The sequence below is a fragment of the Uranotaenia lowii genome, chromosome 3, assembly GCF_029784155.1.
Source record: "Uranotaenia lowii strain MFRU-FL chromosome 3, ASM2978415v1, whole genome shotgun sequence".
Classification (NCBI taxonomy): domain Eukaryota; kingdom Metazoa; phylum Arthropoda; class Insecta; order Diptera; family Culicidae; genus Uranotaenia; species Uranotaenia lowii.
The window spans coordinates 299,585,479-299,611,192 of NC_073693.1; the positions used below are offsets into that span (position 1 = coordinate 299,585,479).

The 25,714-nt window shown below is 34.9% G+C and overlaps 3 protein-coding genes across 10 annotated transcripts in view; 2 read left to right on the top strand and 1 right to left on the bottom strand.

Moving 5' to 3' along the window:
- Nucleotides 1–25,714, bottom strand: part of LOC129755355 (trichoplein keratin filament-binding protein-like) — a 90,683-nt gene that overhangs the window by 10,500 nt on the left and 54,469 nt on the right. The gene's annotated exons all lie outside the window — the stretch shown is intronic.
- LOC129755362 (peptidoglycan-recognition protein LB-like) lies at nt 1,186–16,694 on the top strand. 2 transcript variants are annotated; one of them, XM_055751811.1, is made up of 3 exons: nt 1,186–1,976; nt 16,025–16,342; nt 16,403–16,694. In XM_055751811.1, the coding sequence occupies exons 1-3, from the start codon at nt 1,898–1,900 to the stop codon at nt 16,615–16,617; spliced, it is 612 nt and encodes a 203-aa protein (XP_055607786.1). In that variant the 5' UTR covers nt 1,186–1,897; the 3' UTR covers nt 16,618–16,694. The 2 variants fall into 2 exon arrangements, with proteins under 2 accessions (XP_055607786.1, XP_055607784.1); XM_055751809.1 differs by lacking the exon at nt 1,186–1,976 and adding an exon at nt 9,934–10,140.
- Nucleotides 24,790–25,714, top strand: part of LOC129755347 (DNA ligase 1) — a 51,128-nt gene continuing 50,203 nt past the window's right edge. For 5 of the 6 annotated variants that reach the window (XM_055751786.1, XM_055751787.1, XM_055751785.1 and 2 more), the window contains exon 1: nt 24,790–25,004. The gene's annotated coding sequence lies outside the window, so the exon portion shown is untranslated. The remainder of the gene's footprint in view (nt 25,005–25,714) is intronic. The other variant, XM_055751788.1, reaches the window with a different exon arrangement.

Genomic DNA, 25,714 nt, shown 5'->3' on the forward strand with positions numbered 1-25,714 from the left:
TGGGGTCATTTTTGAATTTCTCAAACGCTAATGTCTAAAAAGCTTTCCAAACTCATCTATGATTTTTTGCAGAATTTTGTAACGTTTACATGAGTAAATTTGAACTTTTAAGTTTGTATGAGAAATCGAATATTTTGTATTGGAAAATCAATATCATTTTTGTTTCTTCTGTGGAACCGAGCCTGCTTATGAATTTTGTGCCAGTTATAAATTCTCTAAAGAAAATTTTCCGTTGTACAACTTTTTAGAAAACTTTAACTTCGTATCTTTTTAGACAAAAAATCTATTAGATGTTGAATGGGGGCATGTCTTTTGGCATTCAAAAACAATAAATTCGATTGACATCACTGCTTGGTGCCTTGCGAGGTATTGCATGACTTCTTTCAATCAATACTTCGCGAGGCACCAAGCAATGATGTCAATTGAATTTATTGTTTTTAAATGATGCCAAAAGACTTATTACCCCTGATGAACAGTTGATAACTTTTCTGCCTAATAAGATACGACGAATTATGGTTCTCACCAAAGTTGTTCAGCAGAAAATACCCGATAGAGAATTTATAAATTGGCACAAAAATCATAAGCAGGCTCGGTTCCACAGAAGAAACAAAAATGATGTTGACTTTGCAGTATAAAATCTTCAATTTACCCATACAAACCTAAAAGTTCAAATTTACTCATATGAACGTTACTCACGCCCGTTTTCCTATGACCCTGGACACTATGTTATTTCTTGACATAAAGTGCAGAATTCATTTTAAGATTTAGTTTTGATCTTCTAATTTATTTCTTGGACTTTTCCACGATTTACAGGGGATTTTTCTCGATTACATTATTACAGTTCACGGAGTACACTCAATGTTTCTACAATTGATTCAAGAAGTGGAATTCATTCAGGGTTCGTTGACGTACTGGTGTAGAGAGAGATCCAGATGGCAAAACGCCAGACGATCGATCCTGATCGATGGTATGAAGAGTATAAATTCCTATACGCTACCATCTGAACAAACCACTCCAAGCTAGAGCTTCGAAGTTTGAAGTTTGAATTCTCCGATTGGCAAGCTGAGTTATTTTCAATTGCTGCAAAGATCAGGCTATCTGGTTGCTTATATTAATTGAATAATTGTGATTTTTCTGCACATCTATCTGAATACCCCCACCCTTTGACACGTGTTCCATTTGTCGTGCAGCGCATTTAATTGTATTCGGATGACTTTTTTTTCACTTGCGAGTGGGGAAAAATGGGCACCAGAAACAGATAGAGAAGTGACTGACGGCGGGTTGTGGAAGAAATTTTCACGTGTGCAAATATCCGGCTAACGAACTTATAAAATCATCGAGCGTGGTGCTATAGTTCACATTCACCAACAACTTGAACACAAAGTGTATGCGCCTTCTAAGCGGAACAATTAAACGCCAAGTCATTAGATTATTTTATTTTTTGTCCCCGGTCACAAACAAATTTTCAAGTGTATTAAATATTTGCTTCCAGCAAATAAAGAAAAAATCATCTGTGCGCGCTCGAAAGCATACATAGCTGAAAACTTAACTGGTTGGTGGTTTACAAATCGACTTTTGATAAGGAAGCGGAGTCGAGTTGAATCGAGTCGTTGCTCTTTTGCGCTAAAACGTTCCGGCAAATTTCAAGTGTCAAAACGCGGGAAGGTGAGGAGGTCGCAAATGATAAGTAGGTACCTGCCTATGTAGTGTCAAAAAATGCCGCACCAATGATGAATGAATGCTCAGTTGCGTGAATTGTCCCGCTTGGGCTGGAAGCAAGGCAGATCGATCGCGTCTGGGTAGGATCTGCTGCCTGGGACTGTTTCTCAGTTATTGGCGATATTCGCGTTCGAGTTAAAGATTAGTCGGGTAAAATAGGAGCCCCACAAGCATCACAATGGTATCAATTCAAGGATGCCTAACAGCTGTTTTGACGGTTACGGTGGTTTGGAATTTCAGCGGAATAGCTGCGTGTCGTAAGTATTGGAATAATTGATGTGTTGAAACCTCAAAAGGACAAATTACGCACGTCGTAGTTGAAATTTGTGCTTAGAAAGTGTATTGGATGTTTTAAAAGTTTCCATTATGGATAACAAAAAATTTAATGTATGAATTAGTTAGACGTTAACGTTAAAAATTAAAATTTGAAAAATTAGGAATAAATCAAGCGTTGACGAGGCGAATTTTGGCGACTTGAGGCTCCCATACAACTTTTGTTTTTATTCTCACGAACCAAAAGTCATGGCACCCATTCTATCAAGCAATTTTCGTTTCCTTTGGCGGGGTTATTTTCACCATGACTATGGGCCGGACATTAGAAGCCCCTTTTTACTTTTTGAATAACGAGTAATAGTGTGCGTTTTTGTTCATCACCTTCTTTGTACCACATTGATTAGAAGCAACCATCCAGAGTTCACGTGTACTGGATAGCAAATCAAAGCTTGCTAAGCATTAACAATTTGAAAGGGGAAATTTTGGCGGATGTTTTTTTTTTCTTCTATTGTTTAAAGCACGTGGTACCGGTTCGAGATATTTGGATCCACTAATGAGCCTAAATGTTGGATTAAAAATACTACAAACCTGTTAGGATTATATTGACTAAAATTGTAGTGGCTGTAGTGCTCTTTACCGCTGCTGGGGGGATTTGAGGGTCTACAAAAACAAACAGTGAACTGAACAGTGAACAATGAATTGACTTCTTCTGCTGAATAACTGTTCGGACTGAGTGCTGAAAAACTGATGAACCAATTTCCATAAATTCAAGCTTTTAAAAGCCAACCAGTTTCATATTTTTGGAGAGAAGAAAAATTAATTAGACTCCGAGTTATAAGGCTAAGGCTGCGATTTCAGAGCTTCAATAACCTTCGAGAAATTTAAATGGGGGATTTGAAAATTGATTAGATTATTAAACCTGAGGTTTTGAGTTTTATACAATTCAATTTCATTGGCCAATTTCTAACTTTTGAGTTATCATCATCATCAGTGGTGCAGAACATCAATCTAGCTGTACGAAATTAATAGCGCCCAGGGATGAAGAGATAGACATTCGGTGTCTTCAGCAACACTGTTCAGTTTTACATGGAGCATATTCTAGTATCAAAATTTTTGCCGAAGGTTCCACCAATAGCGAGATAAAAATGCTAACTTTTTTGTTTTTCAAATTAGGGCTTTGATGTTTTCGACAAAGTTGTTTATCTGATCAAAATACATAAGTTCGTTGAATATGTCAAAGTCCTATCACATCACCCTCAGAAGTTACAGTCAAAGTAAAAAAAATCTCATGAAAAAACAGTTTTTTGAACCTGACACGTTGTAGATTGGATGGAATGGTTCGCAGTCTTTGAAACATAGTTGTAACAAGCCACGATCTACAATTGTCTCATACATTATGATGAGTTTAAAAGTTGCTGAAGCTCTATAGAAAGCATTTAGTGTATTTTATTGGCAATTTTTGAAGGCTCCTCCATCAAAAAGTGCACATTTTCGCAATACCCCCTTTTTCGTGATTATTTTTGATGATAAGCGGAACCATTTTCATTTGAAATTAGCGGGGAAATCGGTGGAACTAGTAGAGATTTGAATGATTGAAAATACACTTTTTGTATAAAAATTACCTATTTTACTTATAGAAAAACCGTTGAAAACATTTAATTTATTAATAAACTATTGCAGTTTTCCTTTATATAGTTTGTTTTATTAAAAGACGTTTAAATTCGATTTTTGAAATCATTTAAACTCAAAAAAAATCATGGAACTAATCTGTTAAACTTAGTAGAAGCAGTTATATTGTACTGGCAAAACCGGTTCTATTATTCATTTATATGATATCAAATACTTTCTGACTGTCTCCCTATAGACTCGAAAACTACTGAACCGATTTGCGTGAAACTTTACAGATGGAGGTATTTTAGGCCGGGGAAGGTTCCTATAATAGTTTCGGGTCTCTCAAATAAAAGTATGTAATATATAACTCGAGAGAACTGATTATGCAAATGGAATCAAATTTGGCATGGAAGTGTATTTCGGTACGAAGGAGATAGGAAGGGTGAAGGGGGGCTCTCTTAAATTTTTTTTTTTATAAATCGAGAACAAAGCAAGCAAATGGAATCAAATTTGGCATGTAAAAATATTTGAATACGAAAAATGTTTCTATGGTTATTTGAGACACCTCCCTTCTTCCAGGGGGGGGGGGGGGGGAGCTTCCATAAAATTTTCTACTTAACTTATCGAGAAATGGAACCAAATTCGGAATGGGAGGGTATTTGAATACGAGAAATGATTATATGATAAATTGAAGCTTCTTCATTCTTTCAGCGGGGATATATAAATTAGGAAAGGGGGCTTCCATACATATTTTGCATAACTTGAAAGTGAATCGAGCAAATGAAATCAAATGTGGCATAAAAGGGTACTTAAGGTCAAGAATGTCTATGTATGTTAAGTACTCACCACTCCATCCAATGGAGAGATTGAAAATGGGATTTGGGAAATGGGGTTAATTTCACTCTCTTAATCGATTAACCAACTAACCAAGCAAATGGAACCTAATTTGGCATGGGATGGTATTTTAAATACAAGAAATATTTCTATAATTATTTGAAACCATTCTTTTCTTGCAGTAGGAGCATAGGATCGACGATACAGAAAGGGGGGACGAAGGCTTTCATATATTTTTTTTTTGCATTACCCAAGAATTCGTCAACAAATGGACAAAAAATGACATGAGAATTTTTTTTGATATGGTTCTATGATTATTTTAGACGACACCCTTCTTCAATACAATTTTGTTAGCATAAGTTCTAAATTTATTTTGACAAAGCCAGCAAATGGAAACAAGTATGGCATGGAAAAGATATTTGAGTATGAGATATGTTTCTACGATTGTTATAGATCCTCACGCCTTGCAGTGTGAAGAGGGTAGGAAAGCAAGGGGTTTCATATATTTTTTTAATTTTTCAACCAATGTGATTAATTTTGTTTTTGGGCACGGAAGAAATGGGTATGATTATTAAAGGCCCCGACTTCATTCCGGCAGTGGAGGATGGGACGGACAGAAGGAGTTCCTTATCAGTTTTTTGGCATAAATCGAAAACATATAAAGCAATGGAACCATATTTTATAAGATAGGTTATTTGCGTATGGATAGTTTGAAACTTTCCCTTTTTAGAGCGTAGTTGGGAAGAAAGACGGAAGCATATTCATATTTTATTTGACATAACTCGAAAACTCTTATCTAACAAATAAAGCCAAATGTTGCAAATGCTCCAAATGTTCCCGCATTGGAAGGGGGAGAAGGTGGGAAATGTATATTAACTAATTGATTAAATTAATTAATTAATTGAAGAACTCGTGAAGCTTTTACAATCAGATTTTAAATTTAAAATCTTGGAAACAAATTAAGATATCAAGTTTCTGAAAATTAGTTAAAAATATAAATAATATGTAATCATAATTTTATAAAGGTGTAGCAAAGCACACCGGGTCAGCTAGTCTTTTATAATAAAGAAGTTAAGAAGCAAAGAAAAAGAGTGGCCCACGATACCCCACTCCCCCCTATGGGAGCTCCCTCTCTTCCTTCCTTTCAATTTCCCCTAAAAAATATCGTTTCCAAATATCCTCCCGTAGCAAATTTGATTTCATTTGCGTGTTTAGCTTTCGAGTTATGCCGAAAATATTGTATGGAAGCCCCCTCACGTTCCCCATTTTAAATAATCATAGAATATATTTTTTTAGAAAATGAACATCCACTTCCTAACAAGTTCAGCTAGAGCAGTAGACAAAGGTACGCGTTTGGTTGGTAATGCGGGATGGAATCTAGACTTATTATGAGTTCTAGTCTCAATTGGGATTGCCAATTCCTAAAATATTATTAGTTGAGTTACAATTTTGTTTTCTATGAGTATCGCAAAAACAGTAAACACATCAAAAACATAAACAGTTTACGGAATTTGCTTCAAATTTAAACTGTAAGGGAACTTTTCTCCTTAGATGGAAAAGCTTTCGAACAAAAACGAATACTTGCACTTAGCTTCCCAAGTAACACTATAATTTTGAAAGTTTTATTATGGTTTTATTATGGCATTTTAAATGCAATGCAATGCACTGTTTTATTATGGTCATGAAAATGCTTAGATTTTTACTTCGACTATTTGTTTTCAGATAGTTCTGAGAACGCTAATGAAGTTTTTACGTGCTTTTTCTAAATAAACTGTTCAAGTTGTTTAGAAAGAGTTCTGGATGCTCTATTAAAACTCCAATAAAACATAAACTAAGAAGTTTGTTTCAAGCCGAGATGTACCGAATATTCGGTAGGCCGAATACCGCTCAAAAACCGTCAAGCTAAATATTATAGGCTCACCGAATAGTTGAGCTAGGTTCTAGGTTCAGCCGAATAGGCCGAATATTTATTATTTAAATTTATACAATAACAGACTTGTCAATTTTTTTTAAAAATGATTTTGGATAATTTATTATATATCCAAAAGTAATGTTGAAAGGGCTACACAATCATCAAAAACTTATGTTTTCAGCAAAACATCTTAGGTGTATGCTGACGAGTATCGCTTTATACTTTCATTATCGGTTGTTCCAGATCTTCTTGATATAACAAGGCTTGCCCATAATTCCAGTAAGAAAACGCGATACGTAAACTCTGGCCAGGATGCCAAGATATTTTTTAAAAAATTTCGTATTTTGCCCAGTTTTATTCAGATTATTTGCTAAATAAAATAAAAAAACTCAATTTTTAAGATTTTGTGTTCAAAAACGATGTCTAAGAAATTACAAAATGCACATACATTTTTGTTTTATCGTTAGATAAAATTTTTACACTACTGCTGTGATTCAATGAAAACTTACAATTTTGAATAGTTTTCTTGCTTTTTCATTTGGTATGTTTAAGAATGAAGTCTTATTTTTGTTCAGATTTGCCCTTTTTTATTTTTTTTTTTTCAAAAATAGGCCTAAATTGTCTGACCATGTGGATACGTATGGGTGAAAGTATGACATGCTTCAGGTTAAATATCATCGTTGTTTTAAACAACTATTCTAAAAATAAATGTCCTTAATTCCACCTTCATCTAATTTGTTATCAAACAAGCAACAGAAGCCCAATCTCTTTGGTGTTAAACTCCCTAGAAGCGACTAGTCTTTGATGTCCTTCCTGGTTGAAAATAATCGACTCAAAACATAAGGGAAATTAGAGTGGAAGAAATAGAAGGAAATTGAAATAATCCCTTTTTTCATTAAAACTCCGAATAGTTGAAAAGGTCAATATTCGGTATTCAGCCGTTGGCAAATACCTATTCGGTACATCTCTCAAGATGTCAAAACAGGACACGCTCACTCAGGCTAGATTGCATCACTTATTTGAGTTGTAGCTCCAATTTTTTGATAAGTCATGTGTGATATTTTTGAGTTAAATTTGAAATACTTCAAATCAGCGGAAGTGGTATGAATATCTCAACAATATGAGTATTGAAAGGGTCAACCAATAGCAGAAAAAAATTGTTGCTTGATGCCATCATTAATCAAAGATGGCGGCTTCCGCTTTTCTTTTCAAAGCTCCGAATGACTGACTATCTCATGAAACATCCACGATAGGTATTGGGAGAAAGGACTAAACGAGTAGAAGTCGAATTTCGTTATCCGACGCCATCTTGAAATCCAAGATGGTTTCATCCGCTCAACTTGAAAATGCTGTAAATGGTTGAAAATCGCATGAAACCCCCGGAATATTAATATTAGTTGAAAAGGCTCAACAAGTACAAATCGAATTTTGCTCTGAAACCATTTTGAAATCTTTTCTATCCAAACCTGTATATTACAGATAATAGCTTGAAACCCACATAATATGGGATTAAAGGGCTAAACAAGAAGAAATCAAATTGGCTGTAACTCACTGAAATCAAATGAAAGCCCCACAATATGAGTACTGGTTGAAAAAACTATACAAGAAGTCAAATTTGGAATTCTGACGCTGTCTTGAAATCCAAGATGACGGCTTCCGCTGAACTTGATAAGCCGTAAATGACTTAAAATCGCATGAAACTCCCACAACATGAGTATTGGGTGAAAGGGATAAACTAGAAGAAGTCGAAACAGGTAGCGAAATTCGTCTTCTTTAGTTAAGCCCTTTAACCCAATACTCATTGTCGCACTTTTTACCAAACTTTTCGGATTTTTTATAACATTGCACTTTGTTTTTCTCTCCAAGCACAAACACAACTTTTCGTTCCGAAAACCGTCAAAAGACTAACTCGATTCGTCCGTCATCGTGATACTCTTTCTCTGGGAGTTTAATGCGATTTTCCGTGATAAACAGCGTTTATATCACGTTGGCGTCAGATAGCGAAATTCGACTTCTAGTCGTTTAGCCCTTTTTTTCTAGAGATTTGACGAGACTTTTTTGTAGATACTGTTTCATAAACATTTAACCTGTTTTATGAAAACTTTATAAAAGCTTTGGAGACCAACATTTCATAATGATTTTATCGAAGATTACAAAAGTAATGATGACGTTTCTAGAACAGGGCAAAATTTTAGCTCTATCAGAGTTCTGGTAATGTATAGAATGCGCTTAAGCTTTTAATGAAGATTAATGCTACATATATCTCTAACGAAGTTGAACTGACCATAATATAGCTAAAAGTGTTACTTGGGTTAATTAGTTCTCGAGTTATAACCAAAATATTTATTTTATTTATTTATTTGTGGCACTTTGTCAACGTTTTGGCCTTCGTGTCCATACAACCAAAATATGAGTTTTATTTTATGGGAGGTATTCTTAAGGTAAGAAACTCCTCAGACTGCGAATACTTTCATACGCTGAATTTGGTTCTATTTGAAGTTTGATTAGTTCTTGAGTTATGCCAGGAATTGTGTTTGGTTTGTATGGCAGCTCCACTTTTTCGCTGGAGGGAGGAGATTTAAACAAGAATTTTCAACACTCGAGGCCTGTTATCTCAGGTTCAACACTCCATTCAATAATACATCGAATGATCGATGCCGATCGATCATCTCATTGCCAACGACCAATTTCTCGCAGGAACCCCAGAATACCGGTAGCGAAGATAGTATCATACCGCAGAGAGACATGACCTCAAAACTGAACGAGCCTCTGCGATGATAAGTATGTGATGATATACCAACGTACATATGAACATCTGACAAACTCGGTGATTTTTCAGCCAGACACCACGGGTGTCCAGCCAGACTGATAAACATAGCAGAGGAAAAAAAGACACACGAGGGAACCCATTCAACAAATCGAAAATAACAAATCAAATAAAAAATGGTACGCAAAGTGCGATCATCGGTGCAGTTTGAAGGTTGATCGAACCATAAACCAGTTGGTTGAAATTTACGTTAAAGAATTCTAAGCTGGTTATATTTCGACCTGACGCGCCAGAGATGCTGGATCGAAACCGATTGAAAGTTTTCTGCAAGGTTAATCTAAATTCAAGAAAAAACCTCACACACAAATTTCTGAACGAACTAACAATTCTAACCACTTTAGAAGGAAAGTTGACCCACTGTTACTGGGCTAAGTTTCGGGGATTTTTATTTTCATTCTGTTGTTATCGATAACAATTTCCCGCGTTTTTTTCTTTCATTATAATTTCCTACATTTCCCATGGAACCTGTGTTGATGGGCTCGCTCTAATCGCTGACGTCTGATGTGAATGCGAAGTGAAGGTGTTACCAATCTGAGTGATAGCACTGAGGGTGACTGCTCCTACATTCGACTTGAACTCATGAAGTAGAATTATTCGTTGAATAGAACGATTGACTGAAGGAAAATTTCGCCAAGAATTGACTCAGCTACACTGCTGGACTCTCCACAAGAATCTGTTGAACTGCTGCTGCTACTGGTAGAATTTTTAATACATATGGTGGAGAAATTTTCCCAACCAGTAGTCAGTCAGATATCTAGGTGTTTCGGGATCGGTTGTTTACTATATCCCGAGTATCTGTCGTCGCGACACACGGCGAGTGAGATCATGAATCGGAATCCGCGTTACCTTCCATCAGCTGCTGGTAGTCAGTATCGTTTGGTCGCGTCAACAATCGTGTTGTGTGCGCTATCCGCGATTCTAGTCGAGGCCATGGCAGCTAATTACGAGCGATTATCAATGAAAGGTACTTAACTACGGTGAGCGAGCGTGTGTGAGATTATTTTAAAGTGAAATTTAATTCAATGGATCATTTAAATCCGATGTGATGATTAATGTGTTTTTAAGAGACAGTCAATGGGAATCACCGTTTGGAATCGATTTATTGTTGTTCTAATTTTGTGTTGGTAAGGAATGTTGTAAATATTTTCCCGCACAGAACATTATGTTGGGGTTCACAAATGGTGAAAGAAATAGGTCGCAAAAAAGTACGAGACTTTATCATCTCGTATGAATTTTAAACAATTTTAGTTTAAACAAATGTTAATGGAAAAACTCGATTTAATGCACTTGACAGTGGGGAGTAGCTTTCTTACATATAGGTACAAGGAAAAAATTACTCATGGGATACATAAAGAGTGATACGCTCAAAATTTGGTCATTATCAACTTGACGTATTTCTTTCAATTTTGCATTTAAAAAACCTGAACACCCCTCATTTTGAAGGTGTGTGTGTGTAGAATGTTGCTCCTATTTTGATTTTGGAATTCACTCTTCAGTTGTAAAATGCCATCCAAGGAAGAAGAGCAGCGTACCAAAATTTTGCTCACGCATCGCGAAAATCCGAGCTACTCGCACGCAAAGCTGGCAAAATCGCTAAAAGTTGCCAAATCAACCGTTACAAATGTAATTAAAGTGTTTGGGAAACGTTCGTCGACAGCCAGGAAGTCTGGATCGGGTGGAAATCGAAAACCGGAAGCCGCTGAGACGACAAAGAGAGTTGCAGGTAGTTTCAAGCGAAACCCTAACCTTTCTCTCCGAGATGCGGCAAATAAGCTGGGTGTATCGTCTTCAACCGTGCATCGAGCCAAAAAACGAGCCGGGCTACCGACATACAAGAAGGTAGTGACTCCAAATCGCGATGATTAACAAAATACGACGGTAAATGCGCGATCCCGGAGGCTGTACACGACGATGCGGACGAAGTTTGACTGCGTGGTAATGGACGACGAAACCTACGTCAAAGCCGACTACATACAAGCAGCTTCCGGGACAGGAGTTTTATACGGCAAAAGGAAGGGGAAAGGTAGCAGATATTTTCAAGCACATGAAACTGTCAAAGTTCGCGAAGAAATATCTGGTTTGGCAAGCCACCTGTACATGTGGCTTGAAAAGCAGCATTCTATAGCTTCCGGGACTGCCAACCAAAAAATTTACGTGATAGAGTGTTTAATTTGAATTTTTAAATAAACGATTTCACCGATTTACACGCGTTTTCTCTTGATCAAATTTTGATCGTATCACCCTTTATAACACAGAATAATAATAAATTATGAATCATAAAATTATGATAAAAAATTTAGAACGCAGTAAATCCAAAATTAATTTAAAAAATAAAATATCAAAATTCTTTATAGGATTACAGTTTTTGAAAATAATCATAATTTTCAAATAAATTACATTTAAAACAAATTGGCGGTTTGGTAATGTCTGGAACATCGTGTATATCACGTTTCTAAAATTTTTTTTTTGAATAATATTAATTTCAAAGTACCATTTTTGAAGTCACAGCATATGGTAACCTTAGACAAATCCAACATAAAACTAAAGAAAACAATTTTAAAAAGATGGTCAATAGACCCCTGCAAGCTTTGATTGGAAATTTCAAATTCTAAAATTTTTAAACCTCCCATAACTTGTTTTTGGTTGTTTTTGCTGCCAGAAATAGCAATAAAAATTTTGGAAGCGATCCATTCAGTCCTAAATTAGCGCAACGAATTTAATTTTGTATGGGGAAACAAAATTTTTCATTCAAAAATCGCCAGAGATATGCTGAAAGTTCCAAAAAATATATCTTTGGATGAAATATACTTCTTAATTCTTGCAGTACAATTCATGTAACTTGTACCCCAGAAAACATATTTGATGTTATACAAAAAAAAATTTAATTTTTTTTTTAATTTTTGCGTTTTTGACTGCTTATTTGAAAGCTGTGAAACCTTAGGATGAGAATAAAAATATCAAAAAACCGGTTTTTATAGCCAGGGGATTTATTGATTCATATAAACTTTGCAAAAACATAGCATCAAATTAATAAAAGCTCTAGTAAACAAAGTCTGCCATTTTTGCATGCAGATTTTAATTTTGAAATGGTTATAACTTTTTTCATGAAATCCTTAGCTGCTTGTCATGTTGGCAGAAAATGAAGCTTAAGAATAGTGAAAACCAAAACTGAAAGACCAACTTTATTTCAAGCTAAATTGAATTTTCTGGATGATTTAATGTGCAAAAATTTCTTCTTCCATACAAATTTCCATACAAAATTGAAACGCATTGCGCTAACTCAGGATTCAACCAAACCATCTCAAATTTTACGCTGATACTTGGTGACCTAAAACGCATCGGAAAAACATATGAGAGCAAAAAGTCATTTTTGGCAGCGATTTAATGGTTAACCATCGGTTTCATGACATTACAAAAAAAAATTGATCAAATTGATAAAACTAACTAAATTGGTAAAACTGCTAAAATTGATAAAATAAACAATATTAAAAAATAGACCAACCCCTTTTGTTTTCAATTTAGATGTCATTTTTGTCATCCATGTTAAATTTGTCATTTTTTTACTTTTGTTGTGAATATTGTCAATTTTGATAATTTATAACATTTTCATTAATTTTGATCATTTTTGTCAGTTTATGTGATTTTGTCAAAATTTTTAGATTTTTTATTTTTGCCTAATTTATCAGATTTATCAAGTTTATGAATTTTGTATTTTTTGGAAATTTTGTCATCTTTGTCACTTTTGTCATTTTTTGACGTTTTTTGTCGGTCTTGTCAATTTTGTCAGATACAGTACCGTTGTATCGAAATTGGAAGCACTCGCTCTGTCACTTTGACTTTGAACTTCCATAACTTTTTACTCTGATGATATTTTTTGATCAAATTTTATGCGTAAGTTAGATCAACTATCACACTATTATATCACAAAACATGAGCTTTATAAAAATTGTGTGGCCAGAGATATAGTAATTCTACGAAAATCGGACTTTTTGGACTTTTTACATTCAAACTGCAATATCTCAGAAAGTCCAAAAAGTCCGATTTTTGTAGAATGACTCTATCTCTGGTCACAAAATCTTTAGAAAGCTCGAATTTCGTGACATGATAGTGTGATAGTTGATCTATCTTACGCAAAAAATTTGATCAAAAAATATCATCTGAGAAAAAAGTTATGGAAGTTTAAATTCAAGATGACAGAGCGCGAGCTTCCAACTTCTATACAATTATGAACGGTACTGTTTGATTTTTTAATCTTTTTTAGTTTTATTTTTGTCAAATTTGTGAATTGTGTCATTTTTGAAAACTGTTTGCTTTTCTGACAATTTTGACATTTTCATAATTGTCATTTTTTACATATTTGAAAAAGTTAAATCAAATTGATAGTAGGCGTTTGCTGAATTGTCAAGACATGTTTTTTTTTCGGCTGTAAATTTTTCCCAAAATTAAAATTAAAAATGCACCCTCTTTCAATAAAATACGTTGAAATTGATGGTGATACGAGAGTGCAACCGATTGTGTATAAGTTGAGTGAAATAAATTACGGGTAGTCTGGGGAAGAGTTGTTCCATCAGATCTCAATCCGATTTGGTTTGGATGATAAAAGTCAGTGGCTGATGCGCCGCTGCTGTTAAAAAATTGGTGAGCTCGACCCGTTATTTTTGGTCACTTTTTTAGGGACATGTACAGTTGCTGTTTTAAATGGTGTTGTTCAAGAATCATTCATAAATTAAGACATCGAGTTCTTGAACGTAATGTGAAAGTGTAGTAGAGTAAAACAAACGTTAGTTCTTATAATATTTATTGGAAGAAGAACACAGGTTTTCCGGAAAAAATGTTTTTATCCCCATTTGATTTGATTCAATCCGTGGGAAGAATACCTGATTGGAGTGTTTGTCAGCCGATACGGATTTTGCTGCTTAAAAATTGGTGAGCTCGTTCCTTACACTTTTTTTTATTACCATTTGCAATTCCGACTTGATATGAATCTATGTAAAACGCAAATTATGTTGTGAAATTTATCATCTCTTATATGAAAGTGATAAAAGAATACATAAAGATTATAATTTGGAAACAAAAGTAAAACATTAGCGATCGTCGGTTTTAGTAGATTTTTTTCTTTCCCATGCTTTTGCCAGACTGAAATCTGATAATGCTAGGCTTGCTGCGTCCATATCCTGTTTAGTTTAATTTTAAAAGACAAATAAACTGCAATAATATGCTTGATTTTTGTTTTTTTTTTAATTTGTATATGGAGGAATTTTCGAGTTCCTTTGAAAACAGGGAGTATAACTAATATGAAATGGAATTGCAGGTGGTAATAAGGTAATATATGAAACAATATTATCAATTTGTTATATCATAAAATAGCTTAACTCTATTATGGGGTTTAATGGGGTGAATGGACAGGACATTAAACGATCGGAAGATTGATATACAATGGATTGTGGGTTCAAGCCAGCCGGAGTATCTCGGCAAATTTGGAATTAGGAATGGACTACTTAGGTATCTTTTTAGGATTCTTTATTTTTTTCGAACAGTTGGAAGGGAGTGAGATGAGTCAAACCTGTCCCAAGCCAGTGGTAACGGACCCCTTGGTAGTGCTGCAATTATTGTTAATGAGTTAAGCATGAACAATATTTGAATGTGCGATCGAGACTTCCCGTACCGCCTCGGGTCGAAAGACCTATCAGCCACTGGTGGGTTCTCATACATACATACATACATACATACATACATACATACATACATACATACATACATACATACATACATACATACATACATACATACATACATTTGAAAAAGTTAAATCAAATTTGTGAATTTTGTCAATAATTGAAATTTTGTCTATTTTGTTTTAAAATTTTGTCATTTTTTGTCAAATTTGTCTTTTTTTGTAAAGTTTGAGTTTTCTTTGTCGATAATGTCAATTTAGTATATTTTAACATTTTTGTTAGGTATTATTTTCACTCTTTTAAAAATTTTCGATTTAGTTAGCTTTGTCAATTTTGTCAATTATGTCGATTTTGTCAAGTTTTCAAATTGTTCGTCATTTGCGTCATTTTTGTCACGTTTATAATTTTTACCATTTTCGCCGTTTTTCATTTTGACCATGTTCATGCAGCTTTTCCTTTCGTTCGAAAAAGCTTCCTGATTCCTAACGGAGTGATAGAAATGAGAGATTATCCTGAATTTGAGGTCGTTCCCCTTTGTGAAAACCATATTAAATGTTTATGAATTACTTCGGCTCTAAGACTGGGAAACAGAAGCTTTCTCCTTCATCCTACACAGTTTTCCGTCATGTTTGTTTGTTTATTTGTTTTGTTTTTTTTTTCTTTTATAGATGGAAGAGAAAAAAAATCCATTTTCTTAAGATAAAAATCATTTTTATTGTTCGGCTCAGTTTTGTAAAAACGCCGAGAACAAAGGGTAAAAAAATCACACTTATACCCACAAAAACACAGACATCGTCAGAACTCGTCGATAGGTACCTTTAAAGGTATATCTACGATCCATAATTAATGATCTCCCAAACCGATCGATAACTATACCTTTATATAAGAAAGGCAAAAAGGTACGTGTTTATATAGACGTAAATATGAAACAAAAAACGAAAATATTCCGCATCACTTGGAACAACAATTTTGCAGCATATGAAAATTTGGGGTAGTCCAGAACCAAAAACGTGCCTCTGAAAAAACCAAAATCTCTTATAAGCTTCAGATTCACATTTTGTAATAATTATTGACGGTCAACTCAGTCAAATCTGCGTTAATTGAATTAGTATCGAATAAGAATTAAATTCATGAGATAAATATTACAAGTAAACTATTAAATTCTGTTTTCAGTACCCTACGTCCAGCGAGATGGTTGGGATGCCAAGCCGCCCAAGGATGTGCAGAAGTTTTCCGGTCCGATACCGTACGTAATCATTCACCATTCCTACATCCCGGCAGCTTGTACCAGTGAACGGGACTGCATTCAGGCCATGCAGCTGATGCAGCAAATGCACCAGCTGGATCGGGGCTGGAACGATATCGGGTACAGTTTTGCGGTCGGCGGCGATGGCCGCGTCTACGAGGGCCGGGGATTCAACGTGATCGGAGCCCATGCGCCCCGGTACAATGACCGCAGCATTGGAATCTGTCTGATCGGTGATTGGAGATGTAATGATTTTTTGCGAATTTTTTTTATGTAAGTTATTCACAAAACTCTAATATTTTCAGATGAGCTTCCATCGCCAAAAATGTTGGAGGCAACCAAGGATCTGATCCAGTACGGGTTACACAACAAACTTATCTCGGCCAACTATACCCTCATCGGGCATCGACAGACGCGACCTACCGAATGTCCCGGGGATCGACTCTACCAGGAGATACAAAGCTGGCCACACTATTCTCCCATGGAGGATGTTGTTGATCCTAACAGTATTCCCACTTAAAGTTGAATGATTGAAAAAAAAGTTTCTTGGAAAAGAGTATTGAATTTTGTTACAAACTAAACCCTTAAACACTTCAACTTGCGTTCAATTATTATTGTGAAATTTTAATCAAATAATACCACTAAAGAAGAATTTTGTTACTCCATCTCCATCGTTCAATGTTTTTAAACCCCCCTAACGAGAAAAATTCATGAATGAATCTTCCCGAACGCCTTGATTAGTTTGAGTAAATGTCTTACTAATCACAAGATCAGCTTTTGTGCAAAAGTCACACGTGCTTAGTAAACGACACACGGAGAAGCGCGCACAATTTTTTGAGTAGGCGCGAGAATGTAAAATAAATGACTTGATTTTATTCGCCCACGCAAATCGTCACCACCGATGACCATTTTTCGAATGTGCATGCGAACGGTCTGTATGTATTCTAGAAGCACCAGACACGCAGTGACCCATTCGGTTCTAATGTATCTATTTAGATTTGTCAGGTATCAGGTATAGACTGTTTCGATAATTATAAATATTTATACTATAACACAACCGTCATCTAAAAAATTGGTAGGGTAACGGACTTATTTTGGACAACCTTGTCTAGGGCTCTTATATAGGTACTAATCATGAAAAAAGTGCAATGTATTTAGTGCGCCCAGGCTTCAATAATGTTTGTCGAATTGGTTAAAGGTGGTAAAAAATGAGTCTTCTGGTCCAAAATAAGCGTTGTCATGTTATGTAGTTTTTTTTTGGCTTGAGCTCGCTACTCTAAGGATGCATTAAAGTGGTATGAAGTCAACAAGGTCATATGTTTACCGAAAGACATGTTAAGTATCCTGTTAGTATTTGAAACGAATTATACGAATGTCTAAAAATGAACATCTAACAACGCATGAGAGAGAGTGTTGATCGCTCTGTTTAAAATAAAGTAGGTTCAATTGAATCTTAGCCACTGGCAAAGGTGGAGTCTACTAAAAGCTGCTTTTTTCGATCTTATATTGAGTTGATTATCTTGTGTAAGCCTTTCTTCTTAGCACTTGTTGAGTGTTTAGAATAAATATTCATAAACCCGGTCATAGAATATTGAAGTCATGAACCCACCAAACTGTCCAGAGATTCATCCAATCGAAACATTTTCGGGCTTTGACGAAGGCAAATCTGAGGAAATCATGAAACCAGCGGACGTGTTGAAAAAATCAAGAAAGATTGGCTCAAAGTGGCAAAAATGGTCGGAGAAAGCACTGTGCAGAAGTTTATGAGTAGTGTTAAAAAGAAAAGTAAGAGAACTCGCCAGGCCCACGCGAAGGACCCGTCGAAGGGGGGAGGCAGGGCTTTGAAATTCAAAATTAGCCAGAAATAATAACAATACCGAAAATGCACAACACATAGAGAAATTGATCCCTAGAACTATTTCTCTACTAATGTGCATACTGAAAAAAATATTTAGATATGTATTTTTTATTTCGATGATACGATTAAAATAAACCAGAATAACAGTTTCAATTTAATGCTTTTTTCGATAAGTCATTATTATAATTATTCAAAACGATGTTCTTTTTATGAATTAGAATTTGGTTTGAAAAGTAATTTACAGCATTCAAATTTGGCGGTATCCATAAATTACGTAACGCAAAAATGCACTTTTTTGACCCCTTCCCCCCGTATGTCACAAATCGTAACGGTTCGACGTACCCCCCTATGAAAATTATGTAACGTTGATAATTCCCCCCCCCCATCTTGTTATGTTTTGAAATACTGATTTTCGAAGGTAAAAAAAGATTTCATTGACATTTTTTTAACGTTCTTCAAAACGGAATTAATATCTATTCAAATCGCTTCTTAGTACTCATTGATGATAACTCTATGATGAAATAAATTTAAAGTCTTATTACCAGTTGCTCTGTGCTAGTTAACTGGTGATCTATCTTGTTTAATTTATTTTGTGCAAAGGGCATAACTTGTTATGCAAAATATACTCCATTTATTAATATTCGTTGGAATAATCAGAATTGCACTTTTTTAAACAATTGAGAAAAAATAGTAAAATTTCCGTCTTAAGATTGGATGTAGTTCTTGGGGGTTGATGTACCTAATATTCGGTTTTCCAACGGTTATTTCACGGATATCGGATATAGAATTAGATATCTGTATTTTAAAGATGATAAAACTACTAGGTGGACAGATCAAAGCTAGAGCGCTTTGGGTAGAAGAAACGAATAGATGATTGAAGAATGTGAGCTAGGGCTTTGTGTTATCGACAACATTATACTGCCTACCAGCACTAGCTGGTTGTTTTCCTTACATTTTTCAATTAATTCAGAAAAAAGCTTGTTCGCACAGGAAAATTTTGGAACAAATGATTATTATCTGGGGTGATTTTTTCCGAGGAATCGGATGAAGGGCTGTTTGAGCCATCGAACGCATCGGAAAATGGAGCTATGGCTTAAATATTTCTAAAATGTAGGAGAATTGAAGGTTTAATCGGTCATTACTCCATTTTACGAAATTGAGGGTAAAATGGCAATAGCTTCAATTGACGATGCGTGCGGTGATAAGTCTCGATTGGTCCAATAAATTCAAATCAGAACCTGTTTTTTTTCTCAATTAATTGAAAAATGCAGGAGAATAGTGGGCAAAAACAGCCATAGCTCCATTTTCCAATGCGTGCGGTGGCTCAATTAGCCTTCAATTTTCCAATCCGAACATGCCTTTTCTGAACTAAATTAAAAATGCTGGGAAATTGAGGGTACAAAGGCCATTATTCCACTTTAAGATGCGTGCGGTGGCTTGAACAGCCTTCATTCGATTCCTCGGAAAATTTCACACAAGGGAGGTCGCATTTGAATCAATATTTTCTAGTCCGAACATGCTTTTTTAAGAATTAGTTGAAAAATGATTGAAAATAGCCAAAACCCAATTTTACGATGCATTTCACGATGCGAGCGGTGGCTTAAACAGCCTTCATTCGATTCCTTTTTAAAAATACATAAGATAAGTCTCATTTAATTAAAAATTTTCGAGTCCGAACATGCTTTTTCTGAAATATTTCAAAACCGTAAGGGAATTGAGGGTAAAACAGTCAAAACAGTCATTTAACTATGCGATGCGTGCGGTGGCTCAAACTTTATTTGATTTCTCGGAGAAAATCACATAGATAGGTCTCATTAGGTTCAAAATTTGTTAGTCCGAACTTACTTTTTTCATAATTAATTGAAAAATATAAGGAAATAAAGGGAAAAATCAGCCATAACTCCATTTTCCAAAGCGTGCGGTGGCTCAAAAAGCCTTCATTTGATTTCACGGATAAAATCACACAAGATAGGTCAATTTTTGTTTAAAATTGTCTAGTCCAAATCAGTGTTTTTCTGGATTGTTTGCAAAATATAGGGGAATTAGGGGTTAAAAGGCACTATATCTCCGTTTGTAAGCTGGCGGGGGGTCTGAAACTATGTCCAATAGATTTTCGGACATTTTCACTTAAGGAAAGTATATTTTCATAGATTTGGATCGTGTAGGAGGGAAGGTATTGAATTTCTTCGCTGTTTATACACTTAGTTCCTCATTGTGCGCCGAGGGTCGAATGACCTCTAACATATTTTCCGCTAAAACTCTCTTGTTTTTAACCGATTTTTACAAAATTTATAAATTTCAAATACACTTCCTATTTTTGAATTCTTACAGCATTTTTAATCTCAATCAATCACGCACATATTTCTGCACCAAATGAACAATGTTTGGAAGAAATTTCCAAAATCGTATTGAAATAAATCAACAATTTCCAAAACTATTTTTCAACTTTGATTGGCCATAACTTCTATAAAACACAAAATTTCAGCTCTAAACCTGTTCAATTGTGTTTTTTATTCAAATGATATTATATCACCGAATCAATAATTGCTATGATCATTTTTAAAAATTCAATACTGATGTTATGAAAATTGCTTGGCACCTGAAAATAATCACATTTTCGTAGGTGATGGAAAGAATTAGAGAAACATGAGCTGACAAAGAACGAAAGAACATAAGCCGTAAAAATCATTAATTTTTTGAAAAATATACAACGACTCAAGTCCTGCCGATAAGCCATTGTATCTTTTTCGAAAAATTCATGATATTTACGGCTTTTGTTCTTACGTTCTTTGATAGCTCATGTTTCTCTAATTCTTTCCATCACCTACGAAAATGTAAAAAAAAGTCACGCATTAAAGGGTTAAGTGGTCGAAAAAAATTGACTTACTGCCTGAGAAAGCTTATGTTAGAAGCTATATGTTGCACAAATAGAAATATTTTTTTTTTAATTTCTTAAGATGATGACCACAAAAGTGAAAAGAAGTAGGCGTTGGTTGAACGTGCAACACGCGTTTTTTTTTTCAAGCTCCGCAATTCTTATCCAAAAATATTTCATTTCAATTTAGAAATTTGTGCTTTTCATAATTTAATGTTGTTTGTTACAGTGATGAATTTCATTTTGAAGCTAGTGGCTTGTGAACTGAATCTTTATGAACTGCGAAGAATACTTCTATCCGATAACCGGAGCCCCCAATGGGGAATGTTTTTTTTTTATCCAAACATACGTGATAAATTTTAAAATTTGTTTTGATTCGGTTTGGAAAATAACTTGATTCTGTTGTGATAGAATAGTGGTCAACACGTTGTTTCGAAATTTCAAGTGGTAATTAAGTAACTTAATCGTCAAAATCATTCGAAATTTCGAGTGATCGAAGTGGAAGAGTGTTTGTGAAAATTGTATTTTGGGAAGGGAAAGTGAAGAATCTCGGTGAAGTTTTTCTATTTGAACCCAGATGCTTGGCCTGCAATGCGATTAGAGGCACCACATTAAAGTATTTTTTGTGAAATTTTCGATGAAAGCGTCGTTAACTAGTAAATTTTCTTCTGCAATATTGATCTCGCAAACTGGCTTGTAAAAAACAAGCGATGACTATTGCAGTTTAAACCGATTGCTGCGATTGACTACAAATCTAAAGAAGAATCAAAAATACAAATTGGAAAGTTCATGATGCAGAAAAATTATTCAGATAAGTATTCATTTGCTTCAAATTATATTTTATTTTTATTATAAGTAATCATTTATGTTAAATAATTGGTTACCAAATTGAGATAATTTGAATCGTAAATTAACATGTAATGAATTTAAAGTCGAGTTTTCATAGGGAGTTGTTTCCCAAATTCATCTCTTATCTATATTGGGTGGGATAACATTTTGTCAAATGACTGATCTATCTCCGTCAAATACAATTTGAAGGTAATCTAACGAGTAAATTTTTATTTTAAAGGTAAATTTTCTTAAATACCTTTCGAGTCCTAAACAGGCCTCGAAAGGTTTTATATTTTACTAAAATTTTCCGTTTCTTTTTTTTTATTTTCAAGAGCGAGTAAAGGCGCTTTATCCTTGGTCGATGGCCAGAAATGATTGTACACAAAAATCCAAAACAGTTCAACGTAGAGAAAATAATAAAGCTTAGATTTTTACAACCCCTATATCAAACATTAAATTCTTCAATACTATGTCTTAGTATGAGGTTTTGTGATTTCTGTGTACAAAATAAATTATTTCCAGCCGTTGAAGAATGGTCCCAATAATTGATGAAGCTACTTTATATGACGCATGACTGTTTCTTCAAGGAGCATTTTTCTTAGCATGCTTCCAACGATACTGCCCATTTGAAACGTATGGTACTGGTGGTCCACGTTTCTTCTGTTCCTGTGTTCCAGATGTCTCTGCGTTCTCTGCTCCACAGTGGGCCCGGCCATTTCATGTTCTCTATTATTTTAATGTTTTTATGTTAACATAATAGAAAACATGAGCAAAGACAAAAAGAATAATAAAAATCTTTTATTATCCTCCGGGATCGGACATAAGTTCTGGCTGTGGAAGTACGATTAGTGATTAGTGATTAGTGATTAAGATGATGACCACAAAAGTGGTGTAAAACCCGTACTTTTTAATGAATCAACCGCCAAAGCTGCTCCAGTCTCAATAGAATTTTTTTTAAAAGTTGGTAAGTATTGGAAAGTATACGTAATTTGTAACATTTTGGCATCCTTAGATTTATAAAACACGAAACACAGAATTTTTGACGACTGTTCGAAGACGTGTTTTAAGAAATTTTCATCAATCTGCATTTTCTCAGACAATTCTAACACCTAAATTCGGCTTTGCACTGGATTTGTAGTATGTTAACGCAATGTTATCGTAATAAAACTATGTGCAAAAAATAGGCAATTTCATACCGGTTCATTCGAATTTAAAATTTGAATTTTGAATCTTTGTCCGTATTTCAATACGATTTATGAAATGTACGAAAAAAAAATCTGTATCAAAGTTCTATGTCAGAATTATAAATATGAGCCAAGAAGTGAAATTTGTTTCAGAGCCCTCAATCAAGAATTTTTTTAAAGACATACACCGTCCGATTTAGGCTTTACAGCTTGAATAAATTACATGGATAATTTAAGATTAAAATTTAACATCCAGTACTGAAATGGGAATCGAATCCATGCCAGTGGATCAGCGATTACCGTCTTACCACTCGACGTAATTCAAATTCTTATGTTTTAGGTTTAAATTCCGAATTCATTAATTCAGTTTTAGTATTTGTAACCCACCTTGTGAATCCGAATAAAAAAAATAATTTCGAATGATCAATCTGATTCTGATGTTTAAAATTCTGGGTCGCCAGTTAGCTCTGTGAAATTTTCATTCTTCATTAGAATTAAGTTTAAGAATTTCTGATCTGAATGGTGAACAAAAAGTCAGGATGGTTTCTAACTGAACTGTTATCTAAATATTGGAAATGCATTGGAGTTACGAAAATTATGAATCAAATTTTAAACGAAATGCAAAACCAAATTTGACCCAATTTAAAACCGAAACACAAAGTATTAATATCTAATTTAGAATTTAATAAATCGAACAGAATTTCAATCAATAAGCGAACAAATTTTTAAAAACTGTAGCAGAATTCTGGACCTGGGATTAGTTTTAGAGGTTTTGTCATAAAAAAGACCATACATTTTTTTTTTTAAAAACGTTATACCAAATCTGAATGTCGAAAACATTTTTTTGGAAAAACAAATTTATAAAAAAACAGTTAAAGGTTTCATTTTATCATATTTTCTACGCATAAAACTGATTTTGTCCAGATGATGTCTCCAATAAGCGATTAATAAAACTGAAAATGTAAGTTAATTCACAACACAAGAAAGTTTTTTTTTATTGCAAAACAAGAATTATTATTTGTTTGATTCACAACTGTGGGTTAATTGGGGTTTGCCACTTCTTTATAATAAATTTACAAGATTTTATTTTGATTTGGTCATCGGATTGGATTACTGTTTGCATTATCTTTCGATCCCAAATAATAATATATATAAGCCACATTCAAAAAATGTTCAAAATAGTTTTTCGTGAATGAAATTGAGCGATACTTGACAGTTTTTTTTAAATGAAATAAACCATAGAGATGAAATGACAGAGTTTTATGTCCAACAGAGATGAACGAGCAGCTCTGAATTCCAAATTCATACAAATTACCACGCTGAATGAAAAATGCAAAATTTGCAGAATCAGGCCGGGCCAATCGTTTTGACAAAAAAAAAAAAAAAAAAAAAAAAAATCAAAAAAATATCATTCACCCAGGTAGCCTTTCAAAAGCATCATCTTACTCAGGACCATCAGAAAATGACGTTTAAGCTTGTTGCAGCCATTTTTGACGGTCGCCATTGAACGAGAAATGTTTTGATTCGTAAAATTTAATTTAACAAAAACCAAAAATAATACTCTAAAACCCCACCGGCAACGAGAGGGTCACGATTTTCCTCCCACCCACACACACATGTGTTTGTTGTTATTTCACCCCGTTTGCCGTTGTAAGGAGGAACGCATTCTGCACAAATTCTGCTTTATTATTCTTCGAAGCGTCTCGATCAAACGGGCGAATTGACAGTGGTTGGAATGTAAATTTGCATCCACCAAACCCGGATGACCACAGGATACGCATACTAATACATTCCTTTGGTTAGGTGTATTTTTCTCAGAGAAGATTCACGAATTTTCACGACCACTCTACCAACACAGCATCCAATTTGAGAGGCTAATGATGATCAAAAAGTGCAGGTTGGAAAATTTTGAGTGAAAATTTCTCGATCACCCCTGCAGGCTGCGACAGTTTGTTCGGGTCCACCATTCAGTACGCGCGTGAAAAATCCTCCGATTCGGTCTTTGGTCCATTCGTTGTGCGGGCGATTCCGTGAGTGAAAAATTTTCCCGACTAGGAGAAAAAGTGCAAAGAAGTAGCAGCCAGAAATCATAAAAAAGATTTTCCTTGGAAGAATTCTGCCATTTTATGAGCGGCTCGTGTGATTTCCGTTGGCTTTTGGTAAAATGGGGCTGCGTTGTGATTAAAAGAGCTATAAATCGTTGAAATTTTTGGGATACCTTTATGGGGGGCGAATTCGTGGAAAATTAGGTCGATCGTTAATGACACCTGAGATATAGGAGGAAAAAATGTAAAAATTTTCTTTGTTCTCTGGTAAAAATTAGCTAAACTCAAGTGTGTCCCGGTTTTGATAGTGGAATTTGGCATCGAAATTTGTTAAGAAGACAGAAGAAGTGTTAGAACAAATAATTTTTCACAATCAAGGATTTTTCATCAGTTTTCCGACATTTTAAAATTTTCGCTCGCCTTGTGATTACGCATACAGGCCTCGGACGGTGCAGACAGCAGGAAAAGTCAATGGCGATCGGTCATTTTCTGACCGAGGCCACGTCTCTGGATCTGTAAAGAAGAAGAATCCGATAGCTAGTTAGCGAGTGTGTAGTGACGTCAGTTGGCGAAAATTTGAAAATCGTGCGCTGCCTTCGAAGATCAGGCAGCAGAAATGAGAGAAGAAAAATAAACCTCGATCGACGACGACGACGGGTTTTCCCCGTGTTTTGGTGGGAGTTTGGCGGTTGTGTTTTTTACTCTTCAAATTTCTCCTAAGGAAAAACGACTCATTGAGAGTGTGAAAAATTCGTGAACCGGCTGCTGGCTGCAACAGATGAGATGAGATCAGAACGAACCCATACACAGACGAATAGTTGATT

Bases quoted from the DNA above. Each gene is read 5' to 3' on its own strand.
- LOC129755362 (XM_055751809.1), top strand. From the start codon at position 10,002: ATGAATCGGAATCCGCGTTACCTTCCATCAGCTGCTGGTAGTCAGTAT. The intron at 10,141-16,024 runs GTACTTAACTAC...TTCTGTTTTCAG, and splicing joins CGAGCGATTATCAATGAAAG to TACCCTACGTCCAGCGAGAT. The intron at 16,343-16,402 runs GTAATGATTTTT...TAATATTTTCAG, and splicing joins TCTGATCGGTGATTGGAGAT to ATGAGCTTCCATCGCCAAAA.